Below are 17218 nucleotides of genomic sequence, written 5' to 3' on the forward strand. Positions count from 1 at the left end.
TTATAACAGAAAGAAACATATAGTGTATTGTTCCTCGTTTAACTCCACCCTCAGCAATATTCCAACTACATGGCGGCGATCTGTAAACACCGGTGTCTGTACCACACAATCCAGTGATTGGCATCATAAGCATCGATACGATTGATGGGATACGATTAAATTCGTCAACCAAGTCAGAATCTGACCACCCGAACCCTTTCTGTTAAACAAGGGTTGATGATGACCAATTCTATCCCGGATCTTCACGGGATAGTGAGGTAAAAAATTACATTAATGTCACATTAAAAGAGACCGTACCAGCAAACACAGTCATGAAATAAACATATTTTTAAATAAATTATTCTGTTAAGCCACATGGACACCGGTCATGTGGTCTGTCATATATCACATGAGTTGCATATGAAAAACTGACATGGCAGAAATTAGTATTGCACAAGAAATCACAAATGCCTGTATTTAGTGCAGATGTGTCTGTGTCTTTCACATTCACAGGTACAGAACAGAGGGACTAGGTACCACAGACTGGATCCAAACAAACGCACGAATAGCAGATCCAAGGCGTTACATAAATCTGCACAATAATTTGTTCCCAAAAGAACCGATTACATTCTTTGGTAAAGAACAAAGATCCAAAAACATTAATAGTCCATCTGTCAAAAATAAAATATATAACATGAAGGTCTTGATGCATTCACGCACATGCCAATATCCCGTGGATGCCTAAGACACATCACACACTACCGTTCAAAGATGGCGGGTTAACGCAAACGGAACTGACGTCATTTTAACCCTCAATATCCGCCCTGGTTCCCGAATATCTTCTCTATGTCAGCGTTGTTTGGGTTCAGCTGGCCAAGCGCTGCAGGACTTGTCTGCAAAATGGCCTCCCAAATTGCGCCGGCTATTAAAGCCTGGCCTTGCTGCCAATGGAAAAACACAGTTTTAAACAAGGCTCGCTAAATACAATGCTTATTCTGAATGCAGGATATTAACCATTCCAAAACAGATGAGCGTGATAACCTGTATTAACCACTTTGGTGCAACCAACAAGCATCGACATGGCGCTGTCAATTCATAAAAGATAATCGGGTTGAATAGCGAAATCAGGCGCCCTACAAGACAAGGTCCATTTTATGGGAGGACACATACGAGTTTTATACAACCATTTAAAACAAACATGCGGGGTCTACAGACACATGGTAGCGTCTGACCTGTCCTCCCAGTACAGCGCACTCAGTCAACACTCGTCAGTACACCCAGTCAACACTTGTCACTACACTCAGTCAAACTGTCAGTACACCCAGTCAACACTTGTCAGTACACCTAGTCAACACTTGTCAGTACACCCAGTCAAAACTTGTCAGTACACCAAGTCAGCACTTGTCACCACACTCAGTCAAACATTTTGTGTCAATAAACCTAGTCAACACTTGTCAGTACCCGGTCATCACTTGTCAGTACACCCAGTCAACACTTGTCATCACACCCAGTCGAAACCTGTCAGTACACTTAGTCAACACTTGTCAGTACACCTAGTCAACATTGATCAGTACACCTAGTCAACACTCGTCAGTACACCCGGTCATCTCTCGTCAGTACTCAGTCAGCACCTGTCATATTGCTGCATATTGGTGTGCCCTGCCCTGCCCTATATTTCTAGAATATAGCTAAAAACATTCCCTACTTTCCAAAGGTTATTTCTGTCATATCTTCCTACGTAACCTCTAATACGGACATATTTCCCGATTCTGTTAAAATACCCTAGAGGTCAGAAATCGCACCACGCGAATTATTTCACTTCTTTCTATCCAATCCGATCACTTCTTACAAGGTACATATTCTTAGATCCAATACGGCGGCTGCCATGGAGTTAGTTAAACTACCTTGTCAACGATGGGGTTGGAGACGCGTTTGAGCCGCCATTACATGACTGGGTTCTGTCTCGACGACACGTATGCGCATCCTGCTGGGGAAGGGGTTCTAGTTTTCCCGAAGTATACAAAAATTACCGAGGCTTTGCATATGGTCACTCTTATACAATTAAATCTGATTGAAACCAGTCATGAATAAAGAACACTCGCATCACGAAAGGACAGTATCAGAACAGAGGTTACGTAGGAACTTATGACGAGTAACATCTGTGGGAAGTGAATGAATTAAAGAGGCGTAAAACCTATGCCACTGTCTCATGTTGTTGCGACATTCCAATAACTGATTGGCTGGCAATGACAACTTGACCATTAATCTCACTTCAGTCAGCAGTAATCGATATTCCATCGGCGCGTCAAACCAGTATGTGGTCTTATTTCAAACGGAATGGTAACAAAAAAACGTTTACCTACCTGGTTGGCATGGAAACCATCTACGGGTTCAATTAGTTGCCATGGTTCCCCTCCACGTTTTTTCCACTCACTTAACACTGTAACATAACATACTGAGTGGGTTACGCTGTGTAACGGATCCAATCAGGTAAACGATTTTCGTTAGCATGAACACAAGTCATGTCATATCAGGAGACGGGTCTTAGATGTTTACAGATCGGGGCTTAGATTTTCGAAGCTACCTTAGCGCTAGAATAGTTGTAAGTGCCATGCATTAACATTAATTTAGAGCTATCTCATCTCTTAAGAGAACTTTGGAAATCTAGGCCCAGGTCTCCTCGTTGTGTTGTCTGAAAGTCGCTTGAAATCGAACTAAGCTTATCCCAGTTAAATGACGATGATTTGGTCTGGACCAGTCAATACGGTGGTTGAAATCATGAGCATCAATCAAAGCAGTTATATTGTAATCGAGCCCAGTTCTTCGGCGTGACGAGTGAAGGCTTTAGCAACTAGACTACCCACAGCTCTGAACAGAAAAGCAGACAAATGGGGGAAAGCGCCGGTGGTCGACAGTCGTCCGTGCTCATAAAGGTCAATGGACAGGTCTGTGTTCAACTTATCCTTGTTTACCAGTAAAACACCTCTTTGTCCAAAAGACGCAACTCTGCACCACGTACTTCGGCACCACAGAAATATTGGTCACCCGTTACCCTAACGACAAGGAGTACGAGGTCCGAGGGCCGGCAGAATACTGAGAACTCTCAGTTGAGGATAAAATATACTGATTCATCTGACATATATCGATTCTGGTTCCTTTATGACACATTGATCTATGAGCTAAACATCTGATAATCCCAAATGAGTTTCATTATCCGGTCGTGTTTTGACAGTCAACTTATCATATCTACCGCGGACTGCACGCAAATCCCCTGACATCGTCACGACGCAATGCCTTGAAAGGTATGAGTAAAGAACTGGCACCAACTTAACAACAGATATTGTCATCGGTCAGATTGGACACTTGGTGCAGGAAATATCTCTACTGCAAATTGTGATTTGTTCACATCTGTACTGAACATTTGTATCATAGTTTTGTAAACAATGCTATAAACGAAATTCTCTTGTCTTTCTCGGATCGGATTCTACACAAAAAGTGTGGCAAAATATATTATAAACTGATGGAAAAGCATAAGGCAAAATGTGAAAATAAAACTTGTCTGTACTTATTCCCAGATTTTCAAACACAGTATCATGTACAACTTACTTTCAAACATGGAGAAGAATATAGGAACAGCTATCTTTTCATGCATTCCCCATTTGTTTCTATCCGTATAGAGTAACACCATTTCAGTGTAATATAAAATTTACTGCAAAGGAGATATATACGGTATCTTTCACCGGGGCCCTGGCTTTCCAAAACTCTCCAGCATTGGGAGATCTGAGGGTTGACAGCTCATGGATCAGACTAACGATTGTCAATAACCGTGTTCTTAATTGTCTGTTAATTCCGGTATCTACTGTATTCAGGTTACCTGCCTGTGATATAAACACCGTCAGTAAAACCCTGTGAAAACATCAATATGTCATCCTTCAGTCTTTCATAAATGCCAGTCTATCATAATTCAACACATCAACTTATCAAAATTCAACTTTGTATAAACACCAACCTATTATCATTCCATCTCGGAAAAACGCCATCATTCAGTTTTGTATGAACATCAATCAATCATCATACAACCTTGTAACAACATCGATCAATCATGTGTAAACATCATTATTTAGCTTTGTATACACATCAGCCTACCATCATTCAAAATAGTACGAACATCAATTCTCAGCATTCAACTATACATAAACATCAATCTAATGTCATTCAACATTGCATTAACACCGGTTGTCATCATTCAACATTGTATACGTTGTAAATCCTCAGATATACCTCCCTTGTTTCTTTCAATCAGGGATGATCTACAATCTATATATAGACTCCCTAATTCAACCATTCCGTTCTAAGCTAACATAAATATACTGGACCAGCACTTCATGGCGAGAATGTCTTAATATGCGAAGGAGGTCAGGTGCTTCATATGGGCTACGAGCGTTACACCGTACCATTTCCTCCAGACCAAAACTCGGGTTCTTGATAACCTTTACCTCTATTTATATACTCCCTTCTGTCTATTGCATTGCTATGGTAATAGGACGTAACTACTGGTTCCTCCATCCCTTTAAGCAATACCAATCAATGTGTGTAAACTGGTCAAAGTGAGACTGTTGGATTAAATGGGTCACATCGACTTGTTTTGTATAAACTCTCAACCCGAACTTCTTATTCCCCCCCAAAAAATAAACGATTATCGTGTCAGACTTTCACCGAAATCTCAGTTTGAAATATACTCTCCACCATAAAATACGCATCGGGGACATTGATATATGAAATATCAAATGTGTTTCAATAGTATTGTTTTATTTTTAACATTTCGCCATTATAATGCTGGTTTGTGTTCATGGAAGAAAATTTCAATGCACAGCATCCTTGGAGATTCACCGTGGCCACAAAAGATACTGATCACATTGCCCAACTGGCAACGGACATCTTCACGTAATCATTTTTTCATAAACTATGCATGATAACATACATTTGATCTTTTACAATGTGATACGTGACTGCAACCGATCCAGAATTACACGTGTTATCTGACTTTAAAGTTAGCAGATTAAACTCGAAAATGCACCCACTCGTTTCATTTTTGTGAGGGTATATTTCATGGGCTTCCTGTAAACATGGCAGCTACTCTGGCAAGCGATCACAGAAGGTCTATGAGATGGTGGAGACAAAACGAAAACATCAGCATCAGCAAATACACACAAACAGACACGCACTTATTAAACTTAACTTTATTTACAGGAACAACCTACAAGAAATGAACACTAGTGACGTACACCTGTCAGTGCACGCGAACCTATCATCACAGTCTGTATTAACACGTACCCGCTTGTCCAAAATGGCCCAAGAACGAGGTTTACATTTGCGTGTAATGTTCTGCATCATTGGGTTTATCTGTACTGATAAGTTTTTCTTCCAGCCACTGGGTACCACTCGATGACTTCCTTTAACATTACAATTCTCAGGAGTATTCTCGGTTGTATATCACGTAAAGTTTCCAGAGGTCTTGACTAAACTGTCCACTGGAATAAAATATTGACTATTTTCTTGAACACATGAAGGAATGGCGTTATTCTATTGCCGCTGTCGTCCTTGATCGCCCACAGCTGCCCGCAACATTGCGACGACTCAGTAGACACGTGACATATTAATATCCGCCCTGGTTACCGAAGATGTCACGTATCTTGGCGTTGTTGGGGTTGAGTGTTCCGATAGCGAAGGGAATGTTTGCCTCCAAATGTTTCCATATTGCTGCCGCATATAACGCCTGGCCCAACTGAAATTTGTAAGACGAATGCGTATTTGAGACTATGGTCGTTATTGCAGACAGTCCTAATATTGACCCTTTTGGCTTGACACGTGTCAGTATCCAAAGTTTAGGTATGTGTAGTCTCCAATATCTTATTGATTTTAAGACCCCTTTATACAAAACATGGTGATGGAGACAATCATTTTAAAGTAGGAAGTCTAAGTAACTTATGCTCAGTATTTTACAATATTCGTTACACGGCTTTACTGAGTGTAACAAACCCCAGTAGAGGGTCGTGTTAGCTAGCCTTTGAGCGATCTATGACCGTCCAACCAAACACGAGGCGGTCGAGTGGATTTAACCAATCCAACAACATCTGCTATTTAGAGTTCGGTGGGACTTAAAAACTGCTTTTGGATTTTGTCTTTCCCTGTCGCTGACACCGATCTGTCAAACGAATATCTACACATAAAACATTGATACTTGACCTTCAGTACATACGCTTAAGGGTTTCTGATGACACGGTTAGTATTGTCTCTATTTCCGAAAATTGACATCCTGGAATATTGTTAAAAACGGTACTTTCAGAGGCTGGTGTCATCTGTGTGTATCACTCGGAAGCGATAGTAAAGGAAACATCATTCGGAACCGTATAAACGTTTTCGATGTAAACGTTCACAGGGTATGTGCGAAAGTTGAATTTCTCGATTTGGTAAGCTGTGTTCAGATTGGTCAATTCAAAAGGTTATCTGACTCGACTTTCTACTTGGGTTTGTAACATTCGTAACTACTCGTCTCTTTCCGTGACCTACCCATCTCGTAAGCCATTAACGCCCAGAATCCTGGCAAACCAATCAAATCAATCAAATCGCGCGAAGTAAAACGCATTTCACAACATGAAAATGGCGGAATCGTTGAACTTTGAAACTTCTCAAAACCATACAAAGCGCAATTTGAACATAAGCTTGGAGCTAAATGATGAACAACTTTCAACACTGAAACATATTTGCAAAGGGAATGACCGTACTGCTGTTTTGCCCACGGGATGATGATATTCTAAGCGCCATGTTTGGAAATTCAGAGTTATCTTTCCTTGGTAATAGTACCAGACTATTTTCACCTCCATGCCCGTTTGCGCTTACACAGGACCCAGTCCAAAATATGGCCACGACGGGTACGAGACGCCATCCGGTATGTCGGAATGATACGAGTAGTTACGAGTGGGGTTTGTAAGACTCAGTATAGCAGTGTAACGAATAATACTGAGCCTGAGTTTACGTAGACTGAGGAATGATGCCCCGTCACAAAATCTTTGGTCAATAAATACACACATAGTGGTATATCATGGTATATATGATTCAGAGAGCATCATTCAAGGCGTGTGAGTCTGTAATTGCATGATACAGGGCATACGATTCAGTGAGTGAGTTTAGTTTTACGCACTCGGCAATATTCCAGCCATAGGACGGGGGTCTGTAAATAATCGAGTCTGAACCAGACACTCCAGTGATCATGAGCATGAGCATCGATCTGTGCAAATGGGAACCGATGACATGTGCCAAACAAGTCAGTGAGTCTGACCACCCGATCCCGTTAGTCGCCTATTACGACAAGCATAGTCACCTTTGCATATGATTCACAGAATATGATTCAATGTGTACAAATCTGGGCGAATGACTATGTGCATGATTCAAGGTATGCAAATAAGGGTGTATAACTCTAGATACACGTGTCAATGTGTCTGGATCAGGGTGTTTAAGTCAGGTGGGACGATTCAGGTTGAATGACCTATTTTAAGAATCAGTTCACGACATATGTCATATACTGGAACAAATAAGTTAGGGATATTGGTATTTTTATTATTGATACTTCATCCGTGTGACAATGAATAAATAGATCATCATTCATAATTTCAAAATTTACATATATCCCTATCTATTTTTGTCCAGTATATATGTTAACATCACGTACATACCTGGTTGACATGGAAACCGTCTACCGGTTCAATGAGCTGCCAAGCTTCTCCGCCCTGTTTTACCCAATTAGCAAACTCTGAAACCACGTTGGAACATGCGTTATCCATATACGGGTAACACGTGTCAGATCACATGACAGAGTAGAAGGAAAAGGCACGTGAGTTAGCCAGCAGCAGCCAGAGTATTCAGAAGCGTCTGTTCAAGTGCATCCATCCAAAGCGTTAGTACAAACAATGTTTAACAGCACAGTATGTAAGTTGACAGAAGCGTAGGTAAGAATGACCGCAGTATCACCGTCAAATCAAAATGATGATTTTCCGAGCGCTTCAAGCGACAGCTGATTTCGCACATCAACCATGGAAGCAATTTCACTTTGTCAGGTGGGATGATTCAGGATGATCCACGTGAATGTTTTTTTCAATTACAGGACCTGCGAGGCAATCTAGTCTTGCCCAATCATCTAAGACGTGAGTTCGACTTATTTTTAATATACCTGTACTCTCTCGTGTCTGGGACTCGGAAATGAAGTGTGGACTTTGAGGAGTTCCTAACCGCCACACTGATCAATATTACACGATAGCGGGTTATATGGATCGACTTTCAATTTTAAACACGTGAAACAATATCAGCTTCGAAAGCAATTTTACCTCTTTTGCCTGGGATAGTTTACTGAAGTTATAAAGGAAAACCAAACCCGACCATACCAAGTAAACAGTGACCCCCATTCGTGAATTCTTTTGTTTCACATATAAAACAAAAGGTATGAAAGGTATAAAAGGTATAAATATATCTGTCAATAACATCAGAAAAAGCTCTGCTAAGACTGCGGTTTAATATTTTTAATGTGGGAATATGTAGTTCTAAGAGCTGAAAGTGATATGTTTAAAAAGCGAGGTAGAATAAAAGATGCATTGTCAAGTAAAAGGGAAGTAAATTGATATACGGATATGTCGTGTATCATGGCAGAGACATCGACAACTGTGAAAACACAATCACATTTACAACCTCTGGGGGTTGAGTTGCATTCAAGATTCGAACCCACACTCTCAAAAGCGGGGTACCTACTTTTCAGCACACAAAATCCGCGATCTAACCCACTCAGCCACCGTGGCTACCACGATGCAGGCGATTAGGAGAGTCGCTCTGAACGTGTTGGTTCGAATGCCGAATGAGACTCTGACCCCAAAAAGTACTAGAATACCAAATTAAAAAAAAAACACGCTGTTTTAGTCAAAGTTTACCAGAGCTGATTAGTAAAATCCAAACGGTCGATCAAAAGAAAGTATACATTCGAAAACTAAAGTTGGACAAACGTTATCTGAATGTTACAGAGCTGGAACAGTCCCGATTCAGAGGAAACGTAAAGTCCAAATCAGAACCATTTCTTCCCGTGCACAAGAAAAAAAATGTAATAACCATTTATCAGGGGCAGGGGAGTTTATGTTCTTTTTATCCACCATCAGCCATATGTGTACTTTCTTTTAACCGTCAGTATATATGTTAGAGCACGCTAATCATGCATGTTAGTCAGTACTGTTTAGTAAATCTGTCAATCAACTGTAATGATTCAGGAGTATATAGCACAGGTGAGTCTCCCAGGTGTTAATTGTTATGCTACCTGAGAAAACATTCTACAACTTGGGAATAACATTTATCCTTGCAACTATACAGTACAGTTAAACATATAGATATATATATAATTTTAAAACAACACCTAAAATTTAAAAATGAAAACTGAAATTCAGTATCAACATGGCACATATTGAAAACAAATATGTCTGTACATACAAAGGTACAACTACACTTACCCTGCTCGAATGGGCAGTCCATGTAGGTGATGTTGAAAGCGGAGAAGGCAGACTTCTCGGTGGCGGCGATGTCTTTCAGAACGTTGCTCAGCTCGGCGGCACGCTGTACAGGAAGACGGACCAATGTATGAAAGACGCGCGTACTGCAGTTCGAGAACTATGTCTGTATGCGATAATATATGTCGTTCTCCACTGACATACCATGAGGCAATTTAGTATGGTACCATGAGGCAATTTAGTATGGTACCATGAGGCAATTTAGTATGGATACCTGCCTGGTACCCAGTTACATACTCGGTCAAGACATTTCAAGCTTGCAGTTCAAATCTTCTTAACGTAGAAAACAAGGCCAAACTGCCAACGATCTCCTTTCCGACATTCCATAGTTGATATTGCTGTAATTACGGTCCAATACGGCGTCTTACCGTAGACACATATGTGCTATAAAGTATTACAATATGAACAACCATGCTACACTACTGAATTTAACATTAGACCTAAATAACTAAGAACTGCTTTTAGTCGCTAACGTTTCTATTTGCGCTGATCTGATACCATTGATTAAATAAACTTGCGAGAGCGCATGCAGTAAACGTTCATATGATAAATTTATTAGAATAAATGCGGTATTCGTGATAGATATATGGTAGGCATACTACACATCCACTACGCACCACGGCTGTCATATTTCTGATGGTCTCATTCGTCTGTAGCCAGCCCCGGCATGGCGACACCTGTAACATAGATCACATAAAAATAAGATTCCATTTCAACACTTACAATAACTGTAAGATGTCAATGTTCAAGAAACAAACGTTTCCAATTTTGCAGGAAATGTTAAGCCTGTCCTCATCGAACAGTAACATCCGACATTTACGGAATTTGCATTGGAATGTGTTTGTGTTTATTTGTTTTTGTACGTTGCATAGCAAGCTCTTTACACCACAAACAGACATACATAATGTCATACCCGCACGTAATCAGTCGTCTCAGTAAAGTTGTTAGCAAGGATAAGTGCGCCCTTCTAACAATCTAGAGGTGGTGTGGTAGCCTAGTGGTTAAAGCGTTCGCTCGTCACGCCGAAGACCCGGGTTTGTTTCCTCACATGGGTACAATGTGTAAAGCCCATTTTCTGGTGTCCCCCGCCGTGATATTGCTGGAATATTGTTAAAAAGCGGCGTAAAACTAAACTCATTCATCCATCCCATTCTAATCACGTTGTTACGGTCATTTAATCCGATTCTACTCTATTACGTGCTGTCATTGAAGTCTAATCGATAGCAAACGGTGCAGCCAGTTTGAAATATAAATATGTATTGTCATAAACCTTACTGACGCAGCTGTAGAAAAATATTTACGTAACGGTGTAAAACATTATGAAAACTTCGTCGAATCGCTTGCCTTATGCCAGTCTCTGCATATTAATGAATGTGCGCATTTGTTTTCAAACAAGAGAAATGTCCGGTCACGTGATATGCAAATTAGCCTGTGGCAGTGATGTTATGCTAAGTCATGTGGTTTGTGGTCATAAATCAAGCAATGTAACGTGTTAAAACTGGACTACATATATCAGTTCGCTCACATAAAAATACTATTTCAGTTATTATGATAACTGTCACTAATAAATGAACGTCAGTTTCAGAGCATGATCAGGTTTATATAAAACTAGAACTTAACGGTTATGTGATAACAGATCAATTTGACTACGTTTAGACTGTAGTCATTTAAACGTAAATGTGCTCGTAAACGAAAACACCACACAAGCATTCTGTTTTTATTTTAATCACTCATATCTAAATTGTATCATTTATCTTGTTGTCAAAAAGACTATTTTCAGTCACAGCGCTACGTCATGGGGCTTATATAAAACTGGGACTTAAAGTGTCATAAACATGGATCAGTTTTGTTACTTTTACGTTTTACTGTTTCAAACGTAAATGGCGCTCGTAAATGCAAACAGCACAAGTACCCTGTTGCGTATACTAGATCACTTATATCCGATTATTTATTTTGTAGTCAAACATGAGTCAAACAATATTTCAAACTGTGTTCAGCGCTGCATTGATGTTAGCAATATTTTAGCACTTTATGGACTGGGGACCCCAGAACTGGCCTTCACAGGTCTGACCCAGTCCTGCACAGGAACTGCATGTAATGTTACCACAGACCATATACTATGGTCTCTCATGTTACCTACGAGTGAGTGATTGAGTTTGGTTTTACATCGCTTTTAGTAATATTCCAGCGATATCACGGCGGGGAACACCAGAAAATGGGTCTCACACATTGTACCCATGTGAGGAATCGAACCCGAGTCTTCGGCGTGACGCACGAACGCTTTAACCACTAGGCTACCCCACCGCCCTGTTACCTACGAAATACGTGTAAATCAAAGAAAGAATCAGAACTGTTACAAAAGATTGAACTGTAAAACAACGCAATCTTTCAGTCAGAAGAATAATACAGAATCGTTACAAGCTTAATCTCTTCCTTCTTAAAACAAGTCTGAGTGAATTGGAGTAGAGATTAGTCACATTCCAGCATGGCGAGTAATTCAACCCAGGTGGAGGAGATTGAAATGGATGTTTAGAGCAACGCGCGACTGCATAAACAACGACAAGTGTTTCCCCCACAGAAAAGAGCAGCAACACTGTACATGTATAATAGGAATTGAAAACAAGTGTTCATACAGATAGACCCTCACCAGCGATATTGACTGAAATTGTTTGTAAATGATGTTCTCATACTGCGTCAACAATATTCCTGGGGCTCCTTTCACAAAGCAACCTTTACTGAGGTAAACCTTAACTTACATTCTTTAACACTGCACTAAGGCTACCTTAGACTTAGGTAATCGATCATCGATTGTAACCAGGAAACCAGTGAGTGATGACATGAACAAAAAAACAAACGCCATTATAGGTCACATACAACCAAAAATCGAACATAATTAAAACACAGTTATCGTTATTCATGACATATAAATGCATTGCTCATTAAGACAGTTTCTTCTTTTGTTGTTAAACGACACTCTCATAAATATTCCAGCTATATGGCCGCGTTGTGTAAATAATAGAGTCTCGAACAGACATTCCAGTGATCAACAGCATGAGCATCGATCTACGCGATTGGGAATGTCTAGCGTGTCAGCGTCCCTGACTACCCGATCCCGTTACGACAAGCATGGTTTGCTGAAGACCATTTCTAACGCGGATATACACGGGTACCATTTGGATAGGATGTGATAACATGTAGCGGACCACCACCACCACCATCATCATCATCATCATCATCATCATCTAAACCACAGATATCGACATCATCGTCAAAATAACACAATGTTCGAAAACAGTATATACGCGTCAGTTGAGACTTAAATCGTTAAAACGAAACATGTTAGTTTCTGAAAACTCGAAGAGATAATTTCAAGCTTTGAAAATCAAACACGGACTACGGAGTCACGCCTTGGATTAGCCAGTACTACTATATATAGATGTTGAGTGCTCGACGAGACGGTCCACTTTATTCATTCATCATGATGCATGAGCCTGTTGACAAAACAATCTCCCAAAGTGCACTCACGTCAAGGCAGTTGAGGTAATCGTACAACATGGAGTAGGTGAAGTCGTTGCGGTAACGTCCCAGAGGGTGTATGCGGTTGTGGAGGCTGTTGTAGAGGATTCGGGCATCAGCCAAACCGATGAGAAGCACGTGACTGTTCATCGGCAAAACTTTGTCCTGCAATTTAACATGACCAGTTTAAAATAATATATTCAACTCATGAATGTTCATATAGGAATGTTCCATGAAGTAATTCCTATTTGGCAATAATGATGTCATTTCCACTGTTCCCAACACAGCCTCCCCATACTGTACCAACGATGGGATTCAAACCCCATGTTTTAGTCGTAACTAAGCGAATATGACAACCACCAGGCTAATCAGTCGCCCTTTCAGTGTGTGATTAAAACGTCAAATATGATGACGTGCTCAAATCAATAAATATCTAACCTAAGCTCTTATGAATTTATAGTTTTCGTGAGTTTCGAGAATAGGTAGTCGACAAAAATTGGACAGTCTTGGGTTGGAACTTTCTCTTCCAACAGTGGTTACTTGTCACATCTTCCTACGTAACCTCTGTTCTAATACGAGACCCTTTCATGGTGCGAGTGTTCAAGACTCGTGATTGGAGGTAATCAGTAGTAATTTAGTAGTGCAGTCAGCGACCTTGTTTCAAAAGTGATCGTTCGCAAGATCTCGGTAATTTCCGGATGCATCGTGAAAACTAGAACCTCTTCCCGATCGCGATACTCATATGTTTCTTCTAGACAGAACTCAGTCATGTCATTTTTGTTTCTTCACATTGCTTGCATTTGTCAAGTTGAATCTAAGTCGATGTAACACGTGTTCTGACTGGACAAAAAGGGGAGATAAATCTACTGCCTTTTTTGCCGCTAAGGGAATTTATGAGATATGGCCGTATTAGAACAGAGGTTCGTAGGAAGATATGACAAGTAACCTGTGTGGGAAGAAAATTGGGTTGGAACCCCACTGCAAAGATCACCTTTCTAAAATATATTCTGCAGTTGTTAAATACTGCAGTATCAAAGAAGCTTTACAACACTACCTAAACTTAAAACAAAGCTTCTTTATGGACCCAGTATATTCTCACTTGATTTAGATGGTAGATACCTTGCCCCTGTTTGTGATCATATCTTCGGTTGGAGTGACGTTGAATCCCTCTTACCAGCAACTTCCCACATAATTTCTGTCTACAATTTGATTGGACTGTTATTTATGGTTTCCTGTAATTTGATTGGACGGTTATTTATAGTTTCGTCTCATTCGCGTCAGCCTCCAATCCAAGCTTAAGGAACGAGTGAGTGATGTTTTACGCCGCTTTTAGAAATATTCCATCAATATGGAGGTACAACAAACATAGGTTTCACACATTGTACCCATATGGGGAGTCGAACCCGGGCTCACAGCATGACGAGCGGACGCTTCAACTGTTAGGCTACCCCAGCGCCGCCTCACTTCCGTCAGGAACGGACACAAAGTACTATAAATATCATGTAAAGACGGCTTAAAGCGCTGGGTAGTGAAGGATGTGGACTCTCGCACCAAGTATCTAAGAGTCGTCATGGTGTTGTTACGCATCTGCGCTGGCGTTGTCATGTCGGCGAACGTGTCCTCGTGACTGGATTGGAAAACATAAAAGTCTTCAAGAATGTTATTTCAAAGTACATGTAACAGGACGTCGGGTCCAGTACGTTTCAGATGTCTCACTGAAAATTCACAGCACCCATAAAATAAAAATTAAAAACATTGCAGATTTAACATTTCTTATATTGGCAGATGAGTAAAAATATTAACAAATGTAAAGTTTAAACACAGCAAACGTGTGGCGTGTCAAATATGACAACTTCAGTCAAAGTCTTTGTGAAATACAGTCTAACACTGGGGTCAACGGGTTGAAGACGATTTGTGAGACGGTTAAACACTATTTGTGAACAATGACTACCATCAGTGGGTGGGTGTTTACCCCCTATTTGTCACTGATACAAACCCACGGTATTCGTCGTAGGGAAATACCTATTATCAGTATCACTGATAAATAATCACTGAACCAGGGGCGACCCCAAAGTAGTCGGTCTCATCTGGAAAATGATACCCAAGAGACTGTATTTAGGAGCTATTTTTATACATACATGTATCATCTGTCAACCTCAAACAAGCTGGGTTTTGCTACGTCCCAGCCTAACGATCATCACCTTTTTTCTTGGTACCCACCCAAAACGCAAAATCTGTATTAATTGCATAACAGCCTCTAGGAAACAAAATATGCAAGAATCATTTTGTGTGTTTGAGATATTTAGAAGTCCGCTAGAATCATAATTAGATACGGAGGTGCATGAAAAAGCAATTTGAAACAACAAATCATTTGTGAAAGTGATGAACCCAAATGTATCAAGATGACTCTTATTTCGTTCAACACATCACCCACATACGTCAAATTTTGGATATGGCTTTGCTAATGATTCTTTCAAAATACAATGGAAGCTTTTTAAATATCGGACATCGAGAATAGAGTTACGCCGGCTATTTTGGGGTCACTCCTCATACTCGCCACTGATGCATACCAGTCCATACGTCCTGGACAAATATTCCCAATATTTCTTATCGATGCCTGCCATGTGTATTTCATCGATGCATACCTACTACAAACGTCACGGATACGTTTTAAACACATACGTACTGAATACGTCATTGATACGTACCCATTGCAGACATCGTTGCCAACGAGGGCGTACAGTGTCAGGAGAGGCTGGTCCTTAGCTGGGTCACGTGACAGGCTGAAAATATACAGGTACTCTGCAATGACGACAGACTATGGGAAACCCGAGCGAAGCGAGCTTCGCACACCAGCATAAGACAGGTCATATTCTCCATACTGGGCAAGTCCATTTGCGCTACAGGCAGGAGGACAGGCAGGTAGGGAAAAATTGATGGGGAGCTGGTCAAAGATTTTGAGAACAGAATGAATAATCACGTTTAAAGTCAGTCTGATCATCTTACCACATGTAGCTCCTGAAAATGAAGCAAAGACTACGTGGTAGCAAGCCTTTTTCTAGAGATTATTTAAAATCCACTTGTGAATGGGATAGTAAAGGAAGTAACGAATTATTCAAGGGCAAAAAATGAAGAAGCATTTTTCAGACACTGTATTTTCAATGAAAAAAACATGGAACTAGTATTTTGTATAAAGAATATGACATTGTTAATTTTAAAGTCATTACTGCACAGTAGTAGTAGTAGTAGTAGTAGTAGTAGTAGTAGTAGTAGTAGTAGTTGTTTTCACATTTGTCTGTTCAGTTTACGTAGTAGTAGTTTTCACATTTGTCTGTTCAGTTTATGTAGTGATGTGAAAGTGTGGAACTAACTGTTATACTAAATTCTAAATTCGCCTCAGTAGAAAAAAAAACATAAAAAGGGACTTTTTTGAGGAGATATTAGTGCAGAGATGAAGATAAGCAATGTGCTCTTTCTTGGTCCAGAGCTACTAATTAGGAACAGACCATGGTTTTATGCAAATTAGTATGCGACGATAATGTATTACAAAATGGCACTTTCTAAATGTCAATATTGAAATTTGACTCAGTGTCATTGTAAACGATGGCTGGCGTAAAAATAATAACTTTAACACTGAAATCATTAAGGATGTAGCTACCATGGAATCAGCTATAAAAAGAAACAGGTACGAGGGGTCGTCTCAAAAGCAAAAAAGGACAGGTGTTGTAAATGGTGGTTGGGATCGTGCTGGGGATAGGGAAATCAGAAAAGATAAGATAATCCTTTAGGGGAGTAGTTAAACTGGGGACGTAAACGGTATGTCATAACAATTTACAAATGATATCCTGTCCTGTCGACCTTCGGGTGGTCATGCCAATTACGTATTTTGAGACATTTAATAAGTTGAACGATGGCTGATTTAAAATTGTCTATGGGTACCATACTCTTTTACGTATCTCAACATAAATCGTATGAAAGAAAGACACGTAAGATGTTAATCAATAGATGAGACACATTCAACACACATAAGAAATCAAATAAAATAACTTTGAGATGACCCCTAGTGCCTAGCGGATGCATTTCATACCATGTGAGTCGACGGTCTGTCGTCATATTTGCCTATT

At 40.2% G+C, this 17218-nt stretch overlaps 1 protein-coding gene across 4 annotated transcripts in view; it reads right to left on the reverse strand.

Annotated features, from left to right (window-relative positions):
• Positions 1–309: 309 nt before the first annotated feature.
• LOC137258515 (acyloxyacyl hydrolase-like) overlaps positions 310–17218 on the reverse strand; it is a 34749-nt gene continuing 17840 nt past the window's right edge. For 2 of the 4 annotated variants that reach the window (XM_067796216.1, XM_067796217.1), the window contains exons 13-19: positions 15803–15877; positions 14646–14721; positions 13104–13259; positions 10196–10255; positions 9522–9624; positions 7713–7789; positions 5202–5764 (exon numbers count right to left, since the gene is read on the reverse strand). In XM_067796216.1, coding sequence (XP_067652317.1) covers positions 5636–5764; positions 7713–7789; positions 9522–9624; positions 10196–10255; positions 13104–13259; positions 14646–14721; positions 15803–15877 — 676 coding nt within the window. In that variant the 3' untranslated portion in view covers positions 5202–5635. Of the gene's footprint in view, positions 921–2342; positions 2420–5201; positions 5765–7712; positions 7790–9521; positions 9625–10195; positions 10256–13103; positions 13260–14645; positions 14722–15802; positions 15878–17218 lie in introns of those variants that run through there. The other 2 variants (XM_067796215.1, XM_067796218.1) reach the window with 2 other exon arrangements.

The sequence above is a fragment of the Haliotis asinina genome, chromosome 12 (assembly GCF_037392515.1).
Source record: "Haliotis asinina isolate JCU_RB_2024 chromosome 12, JCU_Hal_asi_v2, whole genome shotgun sequence".
Classification (NCBI taxonomy): Eukaryota; Metazoa; Mollusca; class Gastropoda; order Lepetellida; family Haliotidae; genus Haliotis; species Haliotis asinina.